Source organism: Pelophylax lessonae (assembly GCF_965119305.1).
Source record: "Pelophylax lessonae genome assembly, chromosome: 9".
In the NCBI taxonomy this organism is placed as follows: Eukaryota; Metazoa; Chordata; class Amphibia; order Anura; family Ranidae; genus Pelophylax; species Pelophylax lessonae.
The window spans coordinates 252,170,445-252,190,319 of NC_138776.1; the positions used below are offsets into that span (position 1 = coordinate 252,170,445).

At 44.7% G+C, this 19,875-nt stretch overlaps 3 protein-coding genes across 3 annotated transcripts in view; 2 read left to right on the forward strand and 1 right to left on the reverse strand.

The window, feature by feature from the left end:
• The window catches only part of LOC309562829 (uncharacterized protein), a 51,925-nt gene extending 51,384 nt beyond the window's left edge, over positions 1-541 (reverse strand). The window contains exon 1 of the mRNA XM_082267143.1: positions 420-541. The gene's annotated coding sequence lies outside the window, so the exon portion shown is untranslated. The remainder of the gene's footprint in view (positions 1-419) is intronic.
• The window catches only part of LOC309564368 (uncharacterized protein), a 770,106-nt gene that overhangs the window by 373,882 nt on the left and 376,349 nt on the right, over positions 1-19,875 (forward strand). The window contains exon 6 of the mRNA XM_082268995.1: positions 3,992-4,089. Within this exon, the coding sequence (XP_082125121.1) occupies positions 3,992-4,089 (98 nt within the window). The remainder of the gene's footprint in view (positions 1-3,991; positions 4,090-19,875) is intronic.
• Positions 8,687-18,034, forward strand: LOC309562728 (uncharacterized protein). The gene is made up of 3 exons (XM_082267015.1): positions 8,687-8,698; positions 11,695-11,782; positions 16,583-18,034. The coding sequence occupies exons 2-3, from the start codon at positions 11,752-11,754 to the stop codon at positions 18,010-18,012; spliced, it is 1,461 nt and encodes a 486-aa protein (XP_082123141.1). The 5' UTR covers positions 8,687-8,698; positions 11,695-11,751; the 3' UTR covers positions 18,013-18,034.

The window sequence follows — 19,875 nt, forward strand, 5'->3', positions numbered from 1 at the left end:
TTTGTGAGTATAATGTATGTTGTGACTTTTAACCATTTCCAATAAACGTTTTATGGTATTGCACTAGGTCGGTGCGCCCTTCTCTTGTTTTTTATAATAATGGGTAAACCGTTAAGTACAGTGTCCCCTTACACTAGTGGTCAGTGGATAGGTTCCCCCATATATTGGTGGTGAGTGAAAGGAGTACCCCTTCATGGCAGAGCCCCCTTACATTGCTGGTGAGTAGCAGAGCCCCCATACATTTGATGTCAGTGGAAATTTGCCCCTTTACATTGGTGGTTATTTCGAGAAAGAGATGAATCCACCACTATTCAAGGAACCCCTAACAACCTTTGGGTGAACCCTGATTGAGAACGCCTGATCTAGATGGATCCTCAATACTCTTCTCTCCTTTACAAGAAATGAAAGTCTCCTCTTACCCGGTGATGTGAGGTCCGGCTGGCTCGCCATAATGACGTTCTTGTTTGGATCCTTGTGCCCTTCTATATACTCCCACAGACTGCCGTACTTGGAATAATCTTGATTGTTTGAAGCTCACGCTACAATAAATCAATAAAATCATTAATAAAACTATAGTAGAAAAAAAGTGAGGGCTGGCTGGCTCCCCATGATGATGTTTCTGTACGGATCCCTGTGTCCTTCTCTATAATACCACTCCATGCTTTAAATACTGGCTTCTCCATACAGCTCACACTGGAATGAAATAATAAATAATTAATAATAATATTAATAATAAAACTGCAACAAAAACCATGTAAAATGTAATTCCTAAACTATCTAGGATTTGTGGAGGTGACACGATCCCCCAATTCTGTCCACACAGAGTGCTGGGACCCCCTTCTCCCATAATAAGAAGACATCATTACCTCCTCCTGACTGGGCACACACTTTCCAGCCTCACATCCCCATGCAGCTGCTGGAAACAGTAACAAAAAACAAGCTTGCTTTATAGGTTGTTCATCAGGGCTACAACAAAATGGCCACCAGTTTCCTCACATAATTCCATTCCCTTTGCGTGCGCTCGCCTCGCCATAACAACCAGTCAGCAGGCGGCTCACCGTTATATGCACAGAATGCAGCAGGGCTTCCTGATGTTGCTTAGCAACGCAGTTCCTCCTTTCCAGCTGTTAACCAAAGCAAGCGCTAGAGGTCAAACAATTGAAGAAATACCTCTCTAGCAAAGCCGAAGCCATTTTCCTGAAGCTTAGAACCAATTTTTACTTCAGAAACATGACTATAGGCCCTTCTGCACTAAAGACAATGTTCTGTATTTATTGAATAATAATAGTCCATTCTTCTTCTTCTTATTATTATTATATTATAACTATAACTATACTGTATATATATATATATATAAATTATTATTATTATCATTATAACTGTGTATATATATATATATATATAAATTATTATTATTATCATTATAACTGTGTATATATATATATATATATATATATATATATATATATATATATAACTATATATATATATATATATAGTTTTTTATATATATATATATATATATATATATATATATATATATATATATATATATATATGGTTATAATAATAATTATAAATATATATAGTTATATTATAATAATAATAATAGGTATTATATTATAACAATAGATAGATAGATAGATAGATAGATAGATAGATAGATAGATAGATAGATAGATAATATTATAACTGTATATATACAGAATATATATATATATATATAAAATATATTTTTATAACATAATATTAAGAATAATTTATATTAATATTATTGATAGATAATAGAAATAATTATAATATAACAATATAAATAATAATAATATGTATTGCTATACAATATATACCATGAGAATCAATAAGGAATACAATGAATATTCCATAAGGAAAAGAAGTTCTGTGACGCCATCGCCCTCTAGCGCCCGCCCCCAACTATGACTCTCCTGGAAGACAGAGCGCACTGAGAACAGCCTCAGGCGCCCAGCTGCTGTCTGGTTGCTATGGTAACGCGAGAACCGAGGGAACGGCGGCCATTTTTTTGTAGCCCGATTGAGGTACACAGAACACACAGCCAAAGTTTTTTTGTGCTTCCGGCAGCTGCTGGAGCTGTGAGCCTGGAGAGTGTGTGCCCAGGGAGGAGGAGGTAATATTGTCTTCTTATTATGAGGGAAGGGGATGCCAGCACTGTGTGAGGACTGGATGGGGGAACCATGTCACCTCCACTAATCATCATCTTACTGCAAGTCCTCTGATGTGTAGAGCTTACTAGGCGTTTGTATTAAGTTAGAAAGGGTCAACTCTGTAAGGTTCTTTCTTTATTGCTGCTTATGTCACTGTTGGGAAGCTTTCTCTTGACTTCCTGTTACCAGGGCAGGAAGTTTTCACTTCACTTCCTGTTACCAGGATAGGACATTGGGAAGTTTTCTCTTCACTTCCTGTTACCAGGGCAGGAAGTTTTCTCTTCACTTCCTCTTACCAGGACAGGAAGTTTTCTCTTGACTTCCTCTTACCAGGACAGGAAGTTTTCTCTTGACTTCCTGTTACCAGGACAGGAAGTTTCCTCTTCACTTCCGGTACCAGGATAGGACGTTGGGAAGTTTTCTCATCACTTCCTGTTACCAGTATAGGAATTTTCCTCTTCACTCCCTGTTACCAGGATAGGAAGTTTCCTCTTCACTCCCTGTTACCAGGATAGGAAGTTTCCTCTTCACTCCCTGTTACCGGGACAGGAAGTTTCCTCTTCACTCCCTGTTACCAGGAAAGGAAGTTTCCTCTTCACTCCCTGTTACCGGGACAGGAAGTTTCCTCTTCACTCCCTGTTACCAGGAAAGGAAGTTTCCTCTTCACTCCCTGTTACCAGGAAAGGAAGTTTCCTCTTCACTCCCTGTTACCGGGACAGGACGTCTTTTCTTCACTTCCTGTTACCAGGAAATGACATTGGGAAGTTTCCTCTTCACTCCGTTACCAGGACATGATGTTTCCTCTTCACTTCCGGTACCAGGATAGGACGTTGGGAAGTTTTCTCATCACTTCCTGTTACCAGGATAGGAATTTTCCTCTTCACTCCCTGTTACCAGGATAGGAAGTTTCCTCTTCTCTCCCTGTTACCAGGAAAGGAAGTTTCCTCTTCACTCCCTGTTACCGGGACAGGAAGTTTCCTCTTCACTCCCTGTTACCAGGAAGGGAAGTTTCCTCTTCACTCCCTGTTACCAGGAAAGGAAGTTTCCTCTTCACTCCCTGTTACCGGGACAGGAAGTTTCCTCTTCACTCCCTGTTACCAGGAAAGGAAGTTTCCTCTTCACTCCCTGTTACCGGGACAGGACGTTTTCTCTTCACTTCCTGTTACCAGGATATGACGTTGGGAAGTTTCCTCTTCACTCCGTTACCAGGACATGATGTTTTCTCTTCACTTCCTGTTACCAGGATATGACATTGGGAAGTTTCCTCTTCACTCCCTGTTACCGGGACAGGACGTTTTCTCTATAACTTCCTGTTACCAGGATAGGACGTTGGGAAGATTTCTCTTCACGTCCTGTTACCAGGATAGGAAGTTTTCTCTTCACTTCCTGTTACCAGGACAGGAAGTGAGGGGACATCTCCCCAATGGGGGCCACAGACATTAGTAAAAACCCAAGAGAGGACCCTTTCTATCCTAAACTACTGTTGGTTTTGCTTGGAGTTCCACTATACAGATTTGACAGAATTATATGCACTACAGTTAATCATTTTTATTCCTATTAAAGTTTTATTAACGATTTTATTGATTTTTTGCAGCCGGTGCTTCAAACAGTCAACATTTTTATAAGTACGGCAGACTGTGGAAGTACTTAGAAGGACACAAGGACGTCAATATGGCGAGCCAGCCAGACCTCACATCACCGGGTAACAGGAGACATTAATTTCTTGTATTGAGGATCCCCCTAGATACACACATCCTCTGATATAAAGACATAGAAACAATGTATTCAGTCAGTGTGTGTGTTTCCTACAGATGGATCCAGTAACAGAAACCCCCCAGAGAGATGTCCCCGTCCTCTGTATTCCCGGGACTCCACACAGGAACATCAGGAGATCCCTCAGGAGGATCAGGTAGATGGAACGGAAGGTCTTAGCAATAGTCTACAGCAGTTGGGTTTTAGTGGATCACATATTAGTTGTGTTTTATTTTGTATTTTAAGGATGAAAAGTTTCTTCGATTTGAAGTAAAAGATGAAGAAGAGGATCTGTATGTAGTGGGTGATGATCCATGTGAGGAGGAGGAAGTTCCTCCAGAGATCAGCACAGGTGAGTAATAAACAGTAAATCCAGAGAAGAGTCCCAGATTCTCCTTGTTCAGTCACTACAACAATCTCTTCTTCTCCCCCCTCCTCTGTCAGTAGACAGTAATGGGGGGACAGTATGTGCCCAGTGGGGGAGTCAGGAGCCATCAGCCTCTATTAGACTCCGGCTCTCCTCCCCACATCATGTCATTGTGTGTGACCAGTCTCCCCCTCCCCCACACACACTCTCTGGGGTCTCTCATACATCTCAGTACAGGGGGGCTTCACTCTCATATTTATTCACAGACCCCGGAGACACATGGAGAAACATCAAAGATGAGAATGAAATACATGTAAAGGTCAAAGAGGAGCACATACCTATAGAGATCAGCTCAGGTGAGTCATGGACACTAAATAAGCGATTCATAGAGATATGAAAAAGGAGGTGTGGCCATTAACCACTTCCATATTGGCCTATTCTGGCATTCCTCTCCTATATGTAAAAATCATAATTTTTTGCAAGAAAATTACTCAGAACCCCCAAACATTATATATGTTTTTTTTTTTTTTAATATACCCTAGGGCAGTGTTCCCCAACCTCTGGGCCGTGGACCGGTACCAGTCCGTGGATCAAACGGTATCGGTCCGCCCAAAGAACATTTCCATTTTAGAAAAAAATATATATTTCTTTTCAGAAAAGGGGCGACCCGGGGCGCAGAGCAGTGCGCCCTGAGCCCACCCATTTTGTGACAATAGCGAATGAATATTCGCTATTGTCACACGGATCCTCCTCCTGGCCAATCAGGAAGCGGGTCCGAGATGCGTTTCCTGATTGGCCGAAAGGCGAACCGATGCCATTGGTCAAGGAGGAGGAGGAGGGAAGACTCGAGGAGACGCGGGGAGACTGAGGAGAAGCCGTTGCTGCAAATCAGGTAAGTGCACTGGTCACTGTGCATTGATTGGGGGCATGCTGTGGCACTCTGCATTGATTGGGGACACGCTGTGGCACTCTGCATTGATGGGGGCACGCTGTGACACTCTGCATTGATGGGGGCATGCTGTGACACTCTGCATTGATGGGGGCACGCTGTGGCACTCTGCATTGATGGGAACATGCTGTGGCACTCTGCATTTATGGGGGCACGCTGTGGCACTCTGCATTGATTGGGGACATGCTGTGGCACGCTGCATTGATTGGCGGCATGCTGTGGCACTTTGCATTGATGGGAACATGCTGTGGCACTCTGCATTTATGGGGGCACGCTGTGGCACTCTGCATTGATGGGAACACGCTGTGGCACTCTGCATTTATGGGGGCACGCTGTGGCACTCTGCATTGATTGGGGACATGCTGTGGCACGCTGCATTGATTGGCGGCATGCTGTGGCACTTTGCATTGATGGGGGCATGCTGTGACACTCTGCATTGATGGGGGCACGCTGTGGCACTCTGCATTGATGGGAACATGCTGTGGCACTCTGCATTGATTGGGGACATGCTGTGGCACGCTGCATTGATTGGCGGCATGCTGTGGCACTTTGCATTGATGGGGGCATGCTGTGGCACTCTGCATTTATGGGGGCACGCTGTGGCACGCTGCATTGATTGGCGGCATGCTGTGGCACTTTGCATTGATGGGGGCATGCTGTGGCACTCTGCATTTATGGGGGCACGCTGTGGCACTCTGCATTGATTGGGGCATGCTGTGAAACTCTGCATTGATGGGGGCATGCTGTGACACTCTGCATTGATGGGGGCACGCTGTGGCACTCTGCATTGATTGGGGGCATGCTGGTCACTCTGCATTGACGTACCCCCCCCCCCCCCCCCCTCAGCGGGCCACGGAAAAATAATCAAACGTTGACCAGTCCACGGCGATATAAAGGTTGGGGAGCACTGCCCTGGGGAATAAAATGGCAGTGGTTGAAACTTTTTATGTCACACAGTATTTTATATGCGCTTGTTTTTATTGTTTCATGAATTAAAAAAGAAACGAAACAGTAAAGTTATCCTGATTTTCTTGTAGAATGTAAAAGATGATGTTACGCTGAGTAAATAGATACCTGACATGTCACGCTTTACAATTGCGCACAACTCATGGAATGGCACTTAAAAATCTCCATAAACGACGCTACAAATTTTTTTCACAGGTAACCCGTTTAGATTTACAGAGGAGGTCTTGGTCCAGAATTATTGCTCTCGCCCTAACGTTTGCGGTACTTCAAATGTGTAGTTTGACTGTCATTTACATATGCAGGCGCGACCTACCTATGCGTTCACCGTTGCATGTGAGCACAGGGGTCTGGAGTGCATTACATTTTTTTTATTATTATTTATTTATTTTTACACTGTTTCTTTAAGAAGAAAAAATTGATCACTTTTATTGCTGTCTTAACTACTTGCCGACCGCCGCAAGTACATATACTGCGGCGGTCAGCCCCTCCTATTCAAAGTGATGTACCGGTACGTCACTCGCCCACGAGCCTATAGGGGGGCGAGCGCGCGCCGCCAGAGGCGTGCTCCCGCCCCCGCTTGTTCCCTGCCATCCCTGCAAGAGTGACCGGCGGCTCCGATTTTCGCCGGTCACTCGCGATCTCCCGCTGGAGAGGGAGAAAGGCAGGCGGCTGATGTAAACAAAGCCGCCTGTCATTCTCCCTGGTGTAACTGCAGAGATCATACGATCCTGCTATGTCGGATCGTATGTCTCTGTGGTTACATCACAAGCCACGCCCCTTAACAGTTAGAATCACGCCCCTAGGGACACATTTAACCCCTTGATCACTAATAAAGTTAACCCCTTCCCTGCCAGTGTAATTTTTACAGTAACAGTGCATATGTTTAGCACTGATTACTGTAGTAATGTCACTGGTACCCCCAAAAGTGTCAAAAATGTCAGTCAGGGGTCCGATCTGTCCGCCGCAATGTCGTAGTCCCGCAAAAAAAAAAAAAATCGCAGATCGCCGCCATTATTAGTAAAAAGAAAATAATAAAAATGACAGAAATCTTTCCCTTAGTTAGTAAACGCGATAACTTTTGCGCAAACCAATCAAAATACGCTTATTGCGATTTTTTTTTGTACCAAAAACATGTAGCAGAAAACAAATTGGCCTAAAATGTTTAAAAATTTTGATTTTGACTTTTTCTTTTTGAGAATTTCATATAAAAAAATATGAAAAATATTATTTTTCCAAAATTGTCGCTTTTTTTTTGTTTATAGCGCAAAAAGTAAAAATCGCACGGGTGATCAAATACCACCAAAAGAAAGCTCCGTTTGTGGGAAATAAAGGACGTCAATTTCATTTGGGTACAGCGTCGCACGGCCGCGCAATTGTCCGTTAAAGTCACGCAGTGCCGAATCGCAAAATAGGTCCTGGTCTTTGAGCAGCCAAATCCTCCGGGGGTTAAGTGGTTATGGAAAGTAAACATAATTTTTGACAGCAATAGACAGTGACAGGTACTTTTTATGGAGACATCTAGGGTCTATTAAACCTCAGATGTTTCCTCTGCCCTTACAAGCATCTGATCACACCATGATCGGTGTGATCAGATGCTTTACCAATTTAAAAATGGCGCTGTTTGTTTACATCGGGGAAACCGAAAGTGACAAAAATGCTCATCGATTCTGATTTCCTATACCAGTGATGGCGAACCTTGGCACCCCAGATGTTTTGGAACTACATTTCCCATGATGCTTAACTATACTCAACTACACTGCAGAGTGCCTGAGCATCATGGAAAATGTAGTTCCAAAACATCTGGGGTGCCAAGGTTTGCCATCACTGTCCTATACCATAGATATCATCTTGTTCTTAACGATCTCAGTGGTCAGCTGGCAAAATTGCTGGCTGCGATCCCGGGTTCCCTGGTGGGGTGAGAGAGCACGGGAAGGTGGGCGTAAGGGGGGACCCCCCTCCAGCCACCTGTAAAAGTAAACCAGTGGGTCATTAGCTGCCAGTATCACTTTTACAAAGAAGAGAATCACCAGCTGAAAGCAAAGATACCGTGATGATGCCTGTAGCTGCAACTCAAGAACATACATTGACGTCCTTGGTTAAAGAGATGGCCCATGTTTTGAAGTCCTCTATCCTTTGGTACGATACAAGGACAGCATTTTGAGGAGTTTATTAAAAATTGCAGAGAGGACCAAAGGCTAAAGACACAGGAGGATGGTGTGTTGTAATGGCCAAACATGGCTGCCAATCATCTGTCTGGCTTTTATATGATCTAAGAGGAACTCTCATTTAGGTTTTGGTTATAAACCAACAGTGAAAGTATGGCCCTGGCAGTCTCCTTATAGATTCTACCATTGTCCTTATTTCTCTATATGTTTGTCTTTTACAGATGGATCCAGTAACAGAAATCACCCAGAGAGATGTCCCCGTCCTCTGTATTCCAAGGACTCCACACAGGAACATCAGGCGATCCAACAGGCTCATGGAGTAGGTGGACATTAGTCTTGTTAAATGACACAGCAGGAGAGATTTTTGGTAACAGGCTTAGAGAAAGTCAGACTTACAAGATATCAACTGCCATTATTGTCTACACCCTAGTTATAATGAGTGGAGTATTTCTTTGTGACCCTTACAGAGGCGTAACTGGGAACTTTTAGGGCCCCAGTGCCAGAAATCATAAAGTGAGACCTTTGGGACCCTGGTAGTTCCACCACTGGTATCAGTACAGGCATACCCCACTTTTATAAAAAAAAAAACGAAGAGATTTACCAACCAGCCAGCGACCAACCGAATTGACCTGTCTAACAGTATGCGTTAAAAACAGGGGTTTGCTTGCACACATTTGCAAATACATGCGTAAGCTGCAGGCCCCGACAAGGCACCCTGTGATCTGCAGTCCCTAACTCTACAATTTAAAGAGTCTCTACAATGAGAGCACATGCATTTAATGGGATAGATGGAGGACAGGTGACTAGAGGGAGCCCACCCCTCCTTAAAGGCACAGGGTCACACTGAACACCCAGCACATCACACAATGGCGGCAAAGGTGTCAGTGCGTTGCCCCACTTTTAAGTGCACAATGGGAGCAGAACATGTATGTAAACCGAAAATGTACCTAAAGGGAAGCAATACCTTTTTTTCACTTCTCACTAGCTCTATGGGAAATCTTGTTCAGCTTGACATGGCATTGCACCTAAACCTTAACCACTTTAACACTAGCCACTATGCTCGCTACTGCAGCAAAGTGGCTCTTGTAGGTCTGACGATGTAGACCTACGTCGCTGGACTCCTCCCCCTGTAGGCGGCGCTCACGCGCCGCCGGAGGCGCACTCCCGCTGTTTTCATTCACAGCGGGAGTCGGGCCAGGGGAGGAGCGGCGGCGATCGCCGCTGCTCTGCCCCGATCGTCGGGGAATCTAGTTTGGAGATCCGCCCGCCTGTGTAAACAGAGCGGGCGGATCTCCTAAGTGACAGGGAGTGACAGATCGGAGTGTTCAGCATAGCTGAACATCCGATCTGTCCCTGGCTAACTCAGTGACCTCCCCCCCCACACGTCAGTAAGCACCAGGCATACATTAACCCCTCCCTCTCCAATAAAAATTAACCCCTTCCCTGCCAGTTCCCTTACAGTAACAGTGCATATTTATAGCACTGATTACTGCAGTAATGTCACTGGTACCCCCAAAAGTGTCAAAAATGTCAGTCAAGGGTCCGATCTGTCCGCCGCAATGTTGCAGTCCCGCAAAAAAAATCGCAGATCACCGCCATTACTCGTTAAAAAAAAAAAAACACCAAAAATGACAGAAATCTTTCCCTTAGTTAGTAAACGCAATAACTTTTGCGCAAACCAATCAAAATACGCTTATTGCGATTTTTTTTTACCAAACATAGGTAGCAGAAAACAAATTGGCCAAAGATTAAAAAAAAAAATTGGTTTTTACATCTAAAAAAATGTTAAAAATATTGTTATTTTTTCAAAATAATCGCTCTTCTTTTGTTTATAGCACAAAAAGTAAAAATCACACAGGTGATCAAACACCACCAAAAGAAAGCTCTGTTTGTGGGAAAAAAAGGACGTAAATTTCGTTTAAGTACGGCGTCGCATGACCGCGCAATTGTCAGTTAAAGTCGCACAGCGCCGAATCGCAAAAAGTGGCCCAGACGTAAGACAGCAAAATGCTCTAGTGGTAAAGTGGTTAAGTAACAAGGACACCAAACTTGGGGAGCATGTTAATCGGACCCAGGACTATGATATGGTAGATTACCTAGGCAACCTGGACGGTGAAAAAATAAGATATGTTGTAGTCCTGGGTCCCCTCTCAGTGCTCCCTAAGTTTGGTGTCATTGTCACTTATGGTTTGGGAGCAGTGCCATGTCAGGCTGACTGAGATTTCACATAGACGCCAATGTTAGACAGGGAGCAGTGCCATGCATAGCGGACCAAGATTTCCCATAGACACCAATCTTTAAAACCGGCAGCAGTGTCATGTCAAGCTGACCAAGATTTCCCATAGATGCCAATGTTAGTCAGGGAGCAGTGCCATGTCAAGCTGACCAAGATTTCCCATAGATGCCAATGTTAGACAGGGAGCAGTGCCATGCCAAGCTGACCAAGATTTCCCATAGATGCCAATGTTAGACAGGGAGCAGTGCCATGTCAAGCTGACCAAGATTTCCTATAGCCGCCAATGTTAAAAACCGGGAGTAGTGCCATGTCAAGCTGACCAAGCTGTGTCGGTACTCGCGAGTGTATGTAAAGTGAGTGAACATAAAACGGGGTATGCCTGTAGTTTTTTATTTGTATTATTTTTTTTTTTTGTTACGATTTTATTTTTTAGCATATTTTACTTTTTTTTTTTTTTTAGGAGCCCTGTTGGAGGGCTTTGGTGAAATACCAGGGGTCTAAACAGACCTCTGATATTTCTTATTTTACATTTGAGACAGAAAAAGGAGATTGAGGACACAGCCCTCAATCTCTATCTCTGCTGCCTCAGTTGCACAGAATGAATGGACAGGAATAGCTCTGTACAGACCTTCCCACTCATTCAAAAACTGAAACATAGTAAACACAGTTTACTATGCCTATATTTATAAATGACCACAGTCCGTAATCGGTATGGATTATTGACTCTATTCATGGCGATCAGGAAGGGGCTTTCTCTGTTCTCCACCCTGAAAGCATCCCCTGCAGCAGCCGGCAGGAGAGGGGAGGGGGGGGGGGACCCGTCAGCACTGCGGAGATGAGGGGGAGCCAGAGGAGTAGCCAGGAGCCCCATCACAGCAGGAGTATGGATAGGAGGGGTGGTTAGTTGCCATTACCGATCCCTGCCCCCCCCGATCCCCGTTAAATTAATGACCAACTCCCTTTGTCGGTGGACATTCTTTATTGTCACTCATTCTGCTGTATGTTCCTGATTCTTGAATCTCCTGCCTTGAAGTTATTTTTTATAGAATTTCCTGTTTGTATTGTTTTCTGTTCTTTAGAGCGAAAGTCTTGTTGTCCATAAAGTTGAAGCTAAAGAGGACCCAGAAGAGACACCAATGAGGGGGGATGAACAGGAGATCGGCACAGGTGAGCATTAAATGCTCTATACAGAAAAAATTTACACATTCTCCTTGTTCAAAAACTCGAAACATAAAGTGGAACTAAACCCTCTTCTCCTTTTCAGCCAAGGAAGCTGCCATCTTGGCCTCTGTTCAATCTTCAGTTATCATGGTGCTGCACATGTGATCAGTTTTGACTCCGGCATTTGATGGTTCGACAGTTTAGTTGAGAGCACAACCAATGTGACAGTTAGCATTCCTGGCATGCCAGGAATGTATTTTTTTTTTTTAACCGTTAAATTAATGGGTTTAGTCTTGCTTTAACCACTTTACCACCGGAGGATTTTGCTGTCTTACGTCTGGGCCACTTTTTGCGATTCGGCGCTGTGCAAATTTAACTGACAATTGCGCAGTCGTGCGACGCCGTACCCAAACAAAATTTACATCCTTTTTTTCCCACAAACAGAGCTTTCTTTTGGTGGTATTTGATCACCTGTGCGATTTTTACTTTTTGCGCTATAAACAAAAAAAGAGCATTTATTTTGAAAAAACAACAATATTTTTAACATTTTTTTATATGAAATTCCCCCCCAAAAAAATGTAAAAATCAAAATTTTTTTACATTTTTGGCCAATTTGTTTTCTGCTACATATGTTTGGTAAAAAAAATCACAATAAGCCTATTTTGATTGGTTTGCGCAAAAGTTATTGCGTTTACTAACTAAGGGAAAGATTTCTGTCATTTTTGGTGTTTCTTTTTTTAACGAGTAATGGCGGCGATCTGCGATTTTTTTTTTTGTGGGACTGCGACATTGCAGCGGACAGATCGGACCCTTGACTGACATTTTTGACACTTTTGGGAGTACCAGTGACATTACTACAGTAATCAGTGCTATACATATGCACTGTTACTGTAAAAATGACACTGGCAGGGAAGGGGTTAATTTTATTGGAGAGGGAGGGGTTAATGTATGCCTAGTGCTTACTGACGTGTGTGGGGGGAGGTGACTGAGTGACACAGGCACAGATCGCATGTTCAGCTATGCTGAACCCTGCAATCTGTCACTGTCTGTCACTTAGGAGATCCGCCCGCTCTGTTTACACAAGCGGGCGGATCTCCAAACTCGATTCCCCGACGATCAGGGAAGAGCAGCGGCGATCGCCGCTGCTCCTCCCTTGGCCCAACTCCCGCTGTGACTGAATACAGCGGGAGCGAGCCTCCAGCGGCGCGCGAGCGCCGCCCACAAGGGGAGGAGTCCAGCACGTAGGTCTACGTCGCTGGACGGGAACGAGCCTTTGTGCCGCAGTAGAGGCACAGTGAGCGGGGCTAAAGTGGTTAAAGTGGAACTAAACCCTTGTCTCCTTTTCAGCCAAGGAAGCTGCCATCTTGGCCTCTGTTCAATCTTCAATTATCATGGTGCTGCACATGTGATCAGTTTTGGCTCCGGCATTTGATGGTTCGACAGTTTAGTTGAGAGCACAACCAATGTGACAGTTAGCATTCCTGGCATGCCAGGAATGTATTTTTTTATTTTTTTTTTAAACCGTTAAATTAATGGGTTTAGTCTTGCTTTAACCACTTACTCCTGCTGCATATATACTACATGCACATGTACATGATTTTGCGTACGCGATCTGGGGCGCACGCGAGCGCCGCTGTGACTGGACACGGCAGGAGCCAATCAGCAGGTCCGGCGACCTGCCGGGGACCTGACGATCGTTCAGAGGAAAGGCAGAAGGGTGGTCTGCCTATGTAAACAAGGCAGACCGCTGTTCTGTAAGGGAGATCTGTTTTTTATTGCGTATGTTTTATAGCAGAAAGTAAAAAATATTGTTTTTTTTTTTCAGAATTGTGGGTATTTTTTTTTTTTTATTATTTATAGCGCAAAAAATAAAAACACCAAAAGAAAGCTCTATTTGTGAGAAAATAAGGACAACAAACCCAGATATGATTTTTTAGGGCCGACGATTCCCTTTAATGTAAAAGTAATCCTAGCAGCTAAGAAGCCCCTAGATTACTTTTTGTGGTGGCGGAAAAGGGTTCTACCCCCCCTCCCACCGCCGCCTTTACTGGCCCCCCTCCCCCCCCCCCCCCGTGCGACTGGCAGCATCCAGTTCCTAGGATATATTGAGAGGAACTGATGTCTCCCCCCCTCCACTCTTTAAAGCGGTTTTCCAGCCTCCCCCTTCAAAAAATTCACATTTGGTATGGATTTTTACATATACATACATATACAAATACACATATTGTAGCTTCTGACTTTTAATATTAGGATACTTACCTGTCCTGGAGTCCAGCAATGTCGGCACCGCAGCCAATGTTTCCATCGGCTGTCAGTTGCTGCCGCTGCCATTGCCGGTAAGGTAACCCGGCAGTGAAGCCTTGCGGCTTCACGGGCGGGTCCATACTGCGCATGTGCGAAGCGCGCTGCGCATTCAGATTGGCTCGGCGGTGGGGGAAGGAGGAGGGGGTCAGACGGCGCCGTCTCCCGGAAGTAGGGATGGGTACCTGTCAAAAACAGGTACCCGTTCCCCCCTCCCCCCTGAAAGGGGCCAAATGTGGCACTGGAGGGGGGGGGGGGGAGGAAGCAAATGAGCGTAAGTTCCACTTTTGGGTGGAACTCCACCTTAATGTCAGAAACAAGATGCGATGAGGATTTCATCACTTCCGGTTTCGGTCTCATGTAAACAAGCCATTACCGCCTTGAACAAGCAGCTGATCAAACCAATCTTGGTTTGATTAGATGCTTTAGAGGGCAGAGGAGAAATATGGGGTCTAAAATACCGCAGATCTCTCCATAAGAAAAAAGGACCTTACCTGGTCCATGCTATTACAAGGGATGTTATCCATCCTTTCTGGTAGCAAACAAAGGGGTTTAAAAAAAGAAAGATACAGTGTAATATTTTTTTAAATAAAATAAATAATAACATTTAAAAAAAAACAACCCAACATTTAAAGCATCTCCGACCCAAAGCTTGCTTGCAAAGGCGAAACACATATGTAGGTTGCGCATGCATATGTAAATGTTGAGGTATCGCTGTGAATGTCAGAATGAGAACAATAATTCTAGCACAAGACCTCCTGTGGAACTCTAAACTGGTAACCTGTAAAGGCTTATAAAATGTCTCTATGGAGATTTTTAAGTACCGTCGTTTGGCGCTGTACCACCAGCATGTGCAATTTTAAAGTGTGACATGTTAGGTATCTATTTACTCAGCGCAACATCATCTTTATATTTTACCAAACAATTGGGTGTTATATTGTGTTTTTGTGCATTAAAATTCAATAAAGTTTATTTTTCCCCCCAAAAAAACTGCGTGTGAAAAGCCGCTGTGCAAATACCGAGTGACCTGAAAAATTGCAACACCCACCATTTTTTTTCTCTAGGGCCTCTACTTAAAATATACATAGTGTTCGGGGTTCTAAGTCATTTTCTAGCAAACAAATGTAGATTTTTACATACTGTGTTTTCCCGAAAATAAGCCCGGGTTTTATATTAATTTTGGCACTAAAAGACACAGTAGGGCTTATTTTCGGGGTAGGTCTTATGTGTAATGTGCTATCCCGTCTCCCTCCCTGCCTGTCAACCTAGTTTAGTGTTCGTAAAATACTAGAACCCACTTTATGACTGTTTTATATAATGTCCAGTGCGTTTCTGTAATCGAATAGTGGGAAATACCTTCAGTACAGCGCCACTCAGCTAATCTCCTGCTCTGCTCTCCTCTGCTTCTCTTCTCATAGCTGTCAATAGGGGATCTCAGCCCCTCCCCTCAGAGCGGGTCACAGAAGCGCAGAGCATTATATTTTAAAAGTGTGAAATACCTTTGGTATAGCGCCGCTTGGCACTCAGCTGATTTCCCACTGCTCTTCCTTCTCTTCTCCTCGCTGACAGCTGGGGGTCACGGAAGCGCAGAGTGGCACTGTAATGAAGGTATTTCACACTATTATAATATAATGCTCGGCGCTTCTGTGACCCGCTCTGAATACTACAGAGGGGAGGGGCTGAGATTCCCTGCTGACAGCTATGAGAAGAGGAGAAGAGCAGAGTGTGGAATCAGCTGAGCGCCGAGCGGCGCTGTAATGAAGGTATTTCGCACTATTATAATATAATGCTTGGCGCTTCTGTGACCCGCTCTGAACACTGCAGAGGGGAGGGGCTGAGATCCCCCGCTGACAGCTATGAGAAGAGGAGAAGAGCAGAGCGGGGAATCAGCTGAGCGCCAAGTGGCGCTGTAATGAAGGTATTTCACACTATTATAATATAATGCTCAGTGCTTCCGTGACCCGCTCTGAACACTACAGAGGGGAGGGGCTGAGATCCCCCGCTGACAGCTATGAGAAGAGGAGAAGAGCAGAGCGGGGAATCAGCTGAGCGCCAAGTTGCGCTGTAAAAAATGTATTTCACACTATTAGATTACAGAAACACACACTGGACATTATATAAAACAGTATAAAAGTGGATTCTAGGATTCTACAAACACTAAACTAGGGCTTATTTTCGGGGTAGGGCTTATATTGCAGCCCTCCCCGAAAAGAACAGTAGGCCTTATTTTCAGGGTAGGTCTTATTTTCGGGGAAACACGGTAGTTTTAGAATTGGCCTGGTGTTGAAGTGGTTAAGGGAGTTTATAGAACATAACATGGAGTATAGAGAATAGCATTTGCTAACATTTTCTGCGAATGAATATGTAGGTGCTGACTCCTGTGGTTTAAAGGGGTCAATTCATGTTATTGGCTTTATTTAGGGATCAAGAACGACTCACTGTAAAACCCTCCAAATGTCTTATGAGGCCACAGTTATTCTCATTCCCCTTCTTTTTTCCCTCCAGATGGACGATACATCAGGAATAACTCAAAGCAGAGTCACATTATATTCGCAGATGGAGAAAAAGAAGATGGTAACGTCATAGCCGGTTCTTCAGAAATGAACCCCATTCTCCCAGGACTCTACAGAATGTTCCCATGTTCTGAGTGTGGCAAATGTTTTCATGACAGAGCAGAACTCCGATCACACCAGAAAAGTCACGTGGGGGAGAGGACTTATTCGTGTTCCGAATGCGGAAAAACTTTCACCCGCAAAGAGAATCTTAAACTACATCAGAGATCTCACACGGGGATTAGGCCGTTTTCCTGTGCCGAATGCGGGAAACAGTTTACCCGTAGAAAAATCCTGATGGCGCATCAGAGGATCCACACAGGGGAGAAGCCATTCATTTGTTCGGAATGCGGAAAGCGTTTTACCCAAAGAGAAAATCTCATTATACATCAAAGATCGCACACAGGGCTGAAGCCATTTTCCTGTGCTGAGTGCGGAAAATGTTTCACTCGGAGAGAAAAGCTCATCTACCATCAGAGGTCTCACACTGGGGAAAAGCCGTTTTCCTGTTCCGAATGCAACAAAAGTTTTACCCGGAGGGAAAACCTTCTTTTACATCTGAGGTCGCACCCGGGGGTGAAGCCATTTTCCTGTCCAGAATGCGAGAAGTGTTTTACGGAAAGGGAAGAACTTCTCTTGCACCAGAAGTGCCACACAGAAGAGAAGCTATCTTTGAATCCTAAAGCTGGGGTTGAGGAGGAGCCATATTCATGTTCAGCATGCGGGATATGCTTTGAACAGAGAGCTGACCTCGTATCGCATGAAAGAACTCACACGGGCCTGAAAAAGTTTTCCTGCAGCGAATGCGGCAAATGTTTCGGGAAAAGATCTAATCTGGTTAGACACCAGAGAAGTCACTCGGGCGAGAGACCATTTTCATGCGCCATCTGCGGGAAATGCTTTACTTGGCGAGACAAGTTGATCTCCCATCAGAGGTCTCACACGGGTTTCAAACCGTTCACATGTCCAGTGTGCGGAAAGTGTTTCAGCCAGAGAGCCCATCTTGTTTTGCACGAAAGGACTCACACGGGGGAAAAGCCTTTCTCTTGTAACGATTGCGGGAGATGTTTTGCCGAAAGCTCGAACCTTACTAAACACCAGAGAACCCACTCGGGGCTAAAACCGTATTCGTGTTCGGAATGCGGCAAATGCTTTTCGAGCAAATCCAATCTGATCGAACATGAAAATGTTCATAAGGGGGACAAGCCGCTTTCCTGTTCCGAATGCGGGAAGTGCTTTTCTCGGAAATCTAATCTTGTTGCACACGAAAATGTTCATAAGGGTAACAAGCCGTATTCATGTTCCGAATGTGGAAAATGTTTTTCTCGGAAATCGTATCTTATGAGACATGAAAAAGTTCATATAGTATGTGTTCCTCTGTAAGTAAGGACTTTTGGGCTTACTGTTAAATCTTAAAAATGTTTTTGGAAATTTATTATTGGACACCGGATCAGTAATGGCACTTTTCCATTGCAAGTACCGGCTCGGCTCTACTCGGCCCTGCTTGGCCCGGTTTGCTTTTCCACTGCTGGTACCGCATGGTACGGTGTTGGAACGGTTCGGTACGGTACGGTATGGTTTGCTTTTCCACTAAAGTAGTACTTAAGTTAAGTGGGTGAAATAACAACTGGTTGGGTGGGATTCTCTGACCAATCAGTGGCTAGTAGTGACTGCATGCAAAGGATTGTGGGATATAGTACCGGGTATGGTACCTCTTGGAACCACAATCGAGGTGGTACTGTTTTTGAGAGCCGTACCTTTCGGTTCCATGCAGTGGAAAAGCGCCGCCGTACCGTACCGAACCGTTCCTACACCGTACCATGCGGTACCAGCATCGGAAAAGCACAAAAGTGAGCCCAACCGTTCGGTTCCATGCAGTGGAAAAGCGCCATAATAATGCAGACAGTTGGGTTATATTATAGAGAGAAAACAGTGCCGCGCAATATATAAATGCAAATAAAAGTTCATATAAAAGGTTCACTAAAAGTCCTTTGTCAGAAGATGACAGCAAAAACCAGGAAGGTGCCAGGAAATACTGATGTGTGGTAAACTCCCTTCACCAAGAGGCACTCCACTGCACTCACCTCAATACAAGACCCCTGAGTCACCAGTGGGTCAAATGGGCTCAAAACATCAGAAACGGTAAAACACCAGCAGACAATAGGACCTCCACACAAGGGATGTAATCCTTCTGATTGTGGTGCGATACTCCTCATTCCAGATACATACACAGCATAGCTGTCAGAAATAAAGAAAGAGATCTAAGTGTAAACTGTAAAATCACTGAGTCTTTATTAACTAAATTGGGCAAATCAAGCATGAGTAGCGAGCCGGGATCCAATGCTTCCCCGTTCAGCTCTCCAGACAGCAGCGGGTGACGTCAGAGACTCCACCTCCCGTACGCGTTACGTCCTACGGGACTTCGTCAGCGGGGGTTATATTGCCACCTTCAGGAGTAATTAGACACTGCCAAACTAAAAAAAAGCCAATGGCCAGCCAGGTATAACCCCTCCCACTAGCATCATGCTTTAGTTTTGTAGGAAAGCAGTATTATAAGTAGATCACAAATACAGAGGGGTGGGATCTGTGTTCCTTAACCCCCTTGCTACCGCCTCCTTGCAGCCGATTAATTTTAATTGGACGTTAATGCAAGAAGGCGGTGTCCCAGTCACGTGAACGCTGTAATTGGCTGTCACAGAGATCTCATGATCAAGATTCTGTCCTGCTGTCTCCTGATCACAAACACAGATTGAGGGCTGCTGGTGATAGCCTATTCAGTGGACCGTATTCGTGCTGTCAGCACACTACCTGGAACGCCCATAGACACATATGTGTAGTGTTAAAGGAAAAGTATAGTCAAAGCTTTTTTGGCTGTACTTCTCCTATGGGTCACAGGAGTGCAGTTTGTTCTGCACTCCTGTGACCCGTTTCAGCTGACAGCGAGCTAAAGCTCGCTGTCAGCTGACGTCACAGAGCTGGTCCAGGCTCTGTAAAGATCCCGACCATCCCTCCAGAAGCCTGGACCGGGCAGCTGGCTCAGCCTCTCAGGGAGCCACTAAGCGAGCCAGCTGCTCCCGTCCCCTCCACAGCCCAGCGCTCCAGTGAGTGCTAGAGGGGCAGAGCAGAGAGCCGGTGCCTGACAGTCATGACTCTGAACCCGGTTTAACCACTTCAATCGTAGGTCATTTATTAACAGCCTAAGGACTGGAAGTGGTAAATTAATGATTAGGAAAACAGGATTTCTCT

Bases quoted from the DNA above. Each gene is read 5' to 3' on its own strand.
- LOC309562728 (XM_082267015.1), top strand. From the start codon at position 11,752: ATGAGGGGGGATGAACAGGAGATCGGCACAG. The intron at 11,783-16,582 runs GTGAGCATTAAA...TTTTCCCTCCAG, and splicing joins TGAACAGGAGATCGGCACAG to ATGGACGATACATCAGGAAT.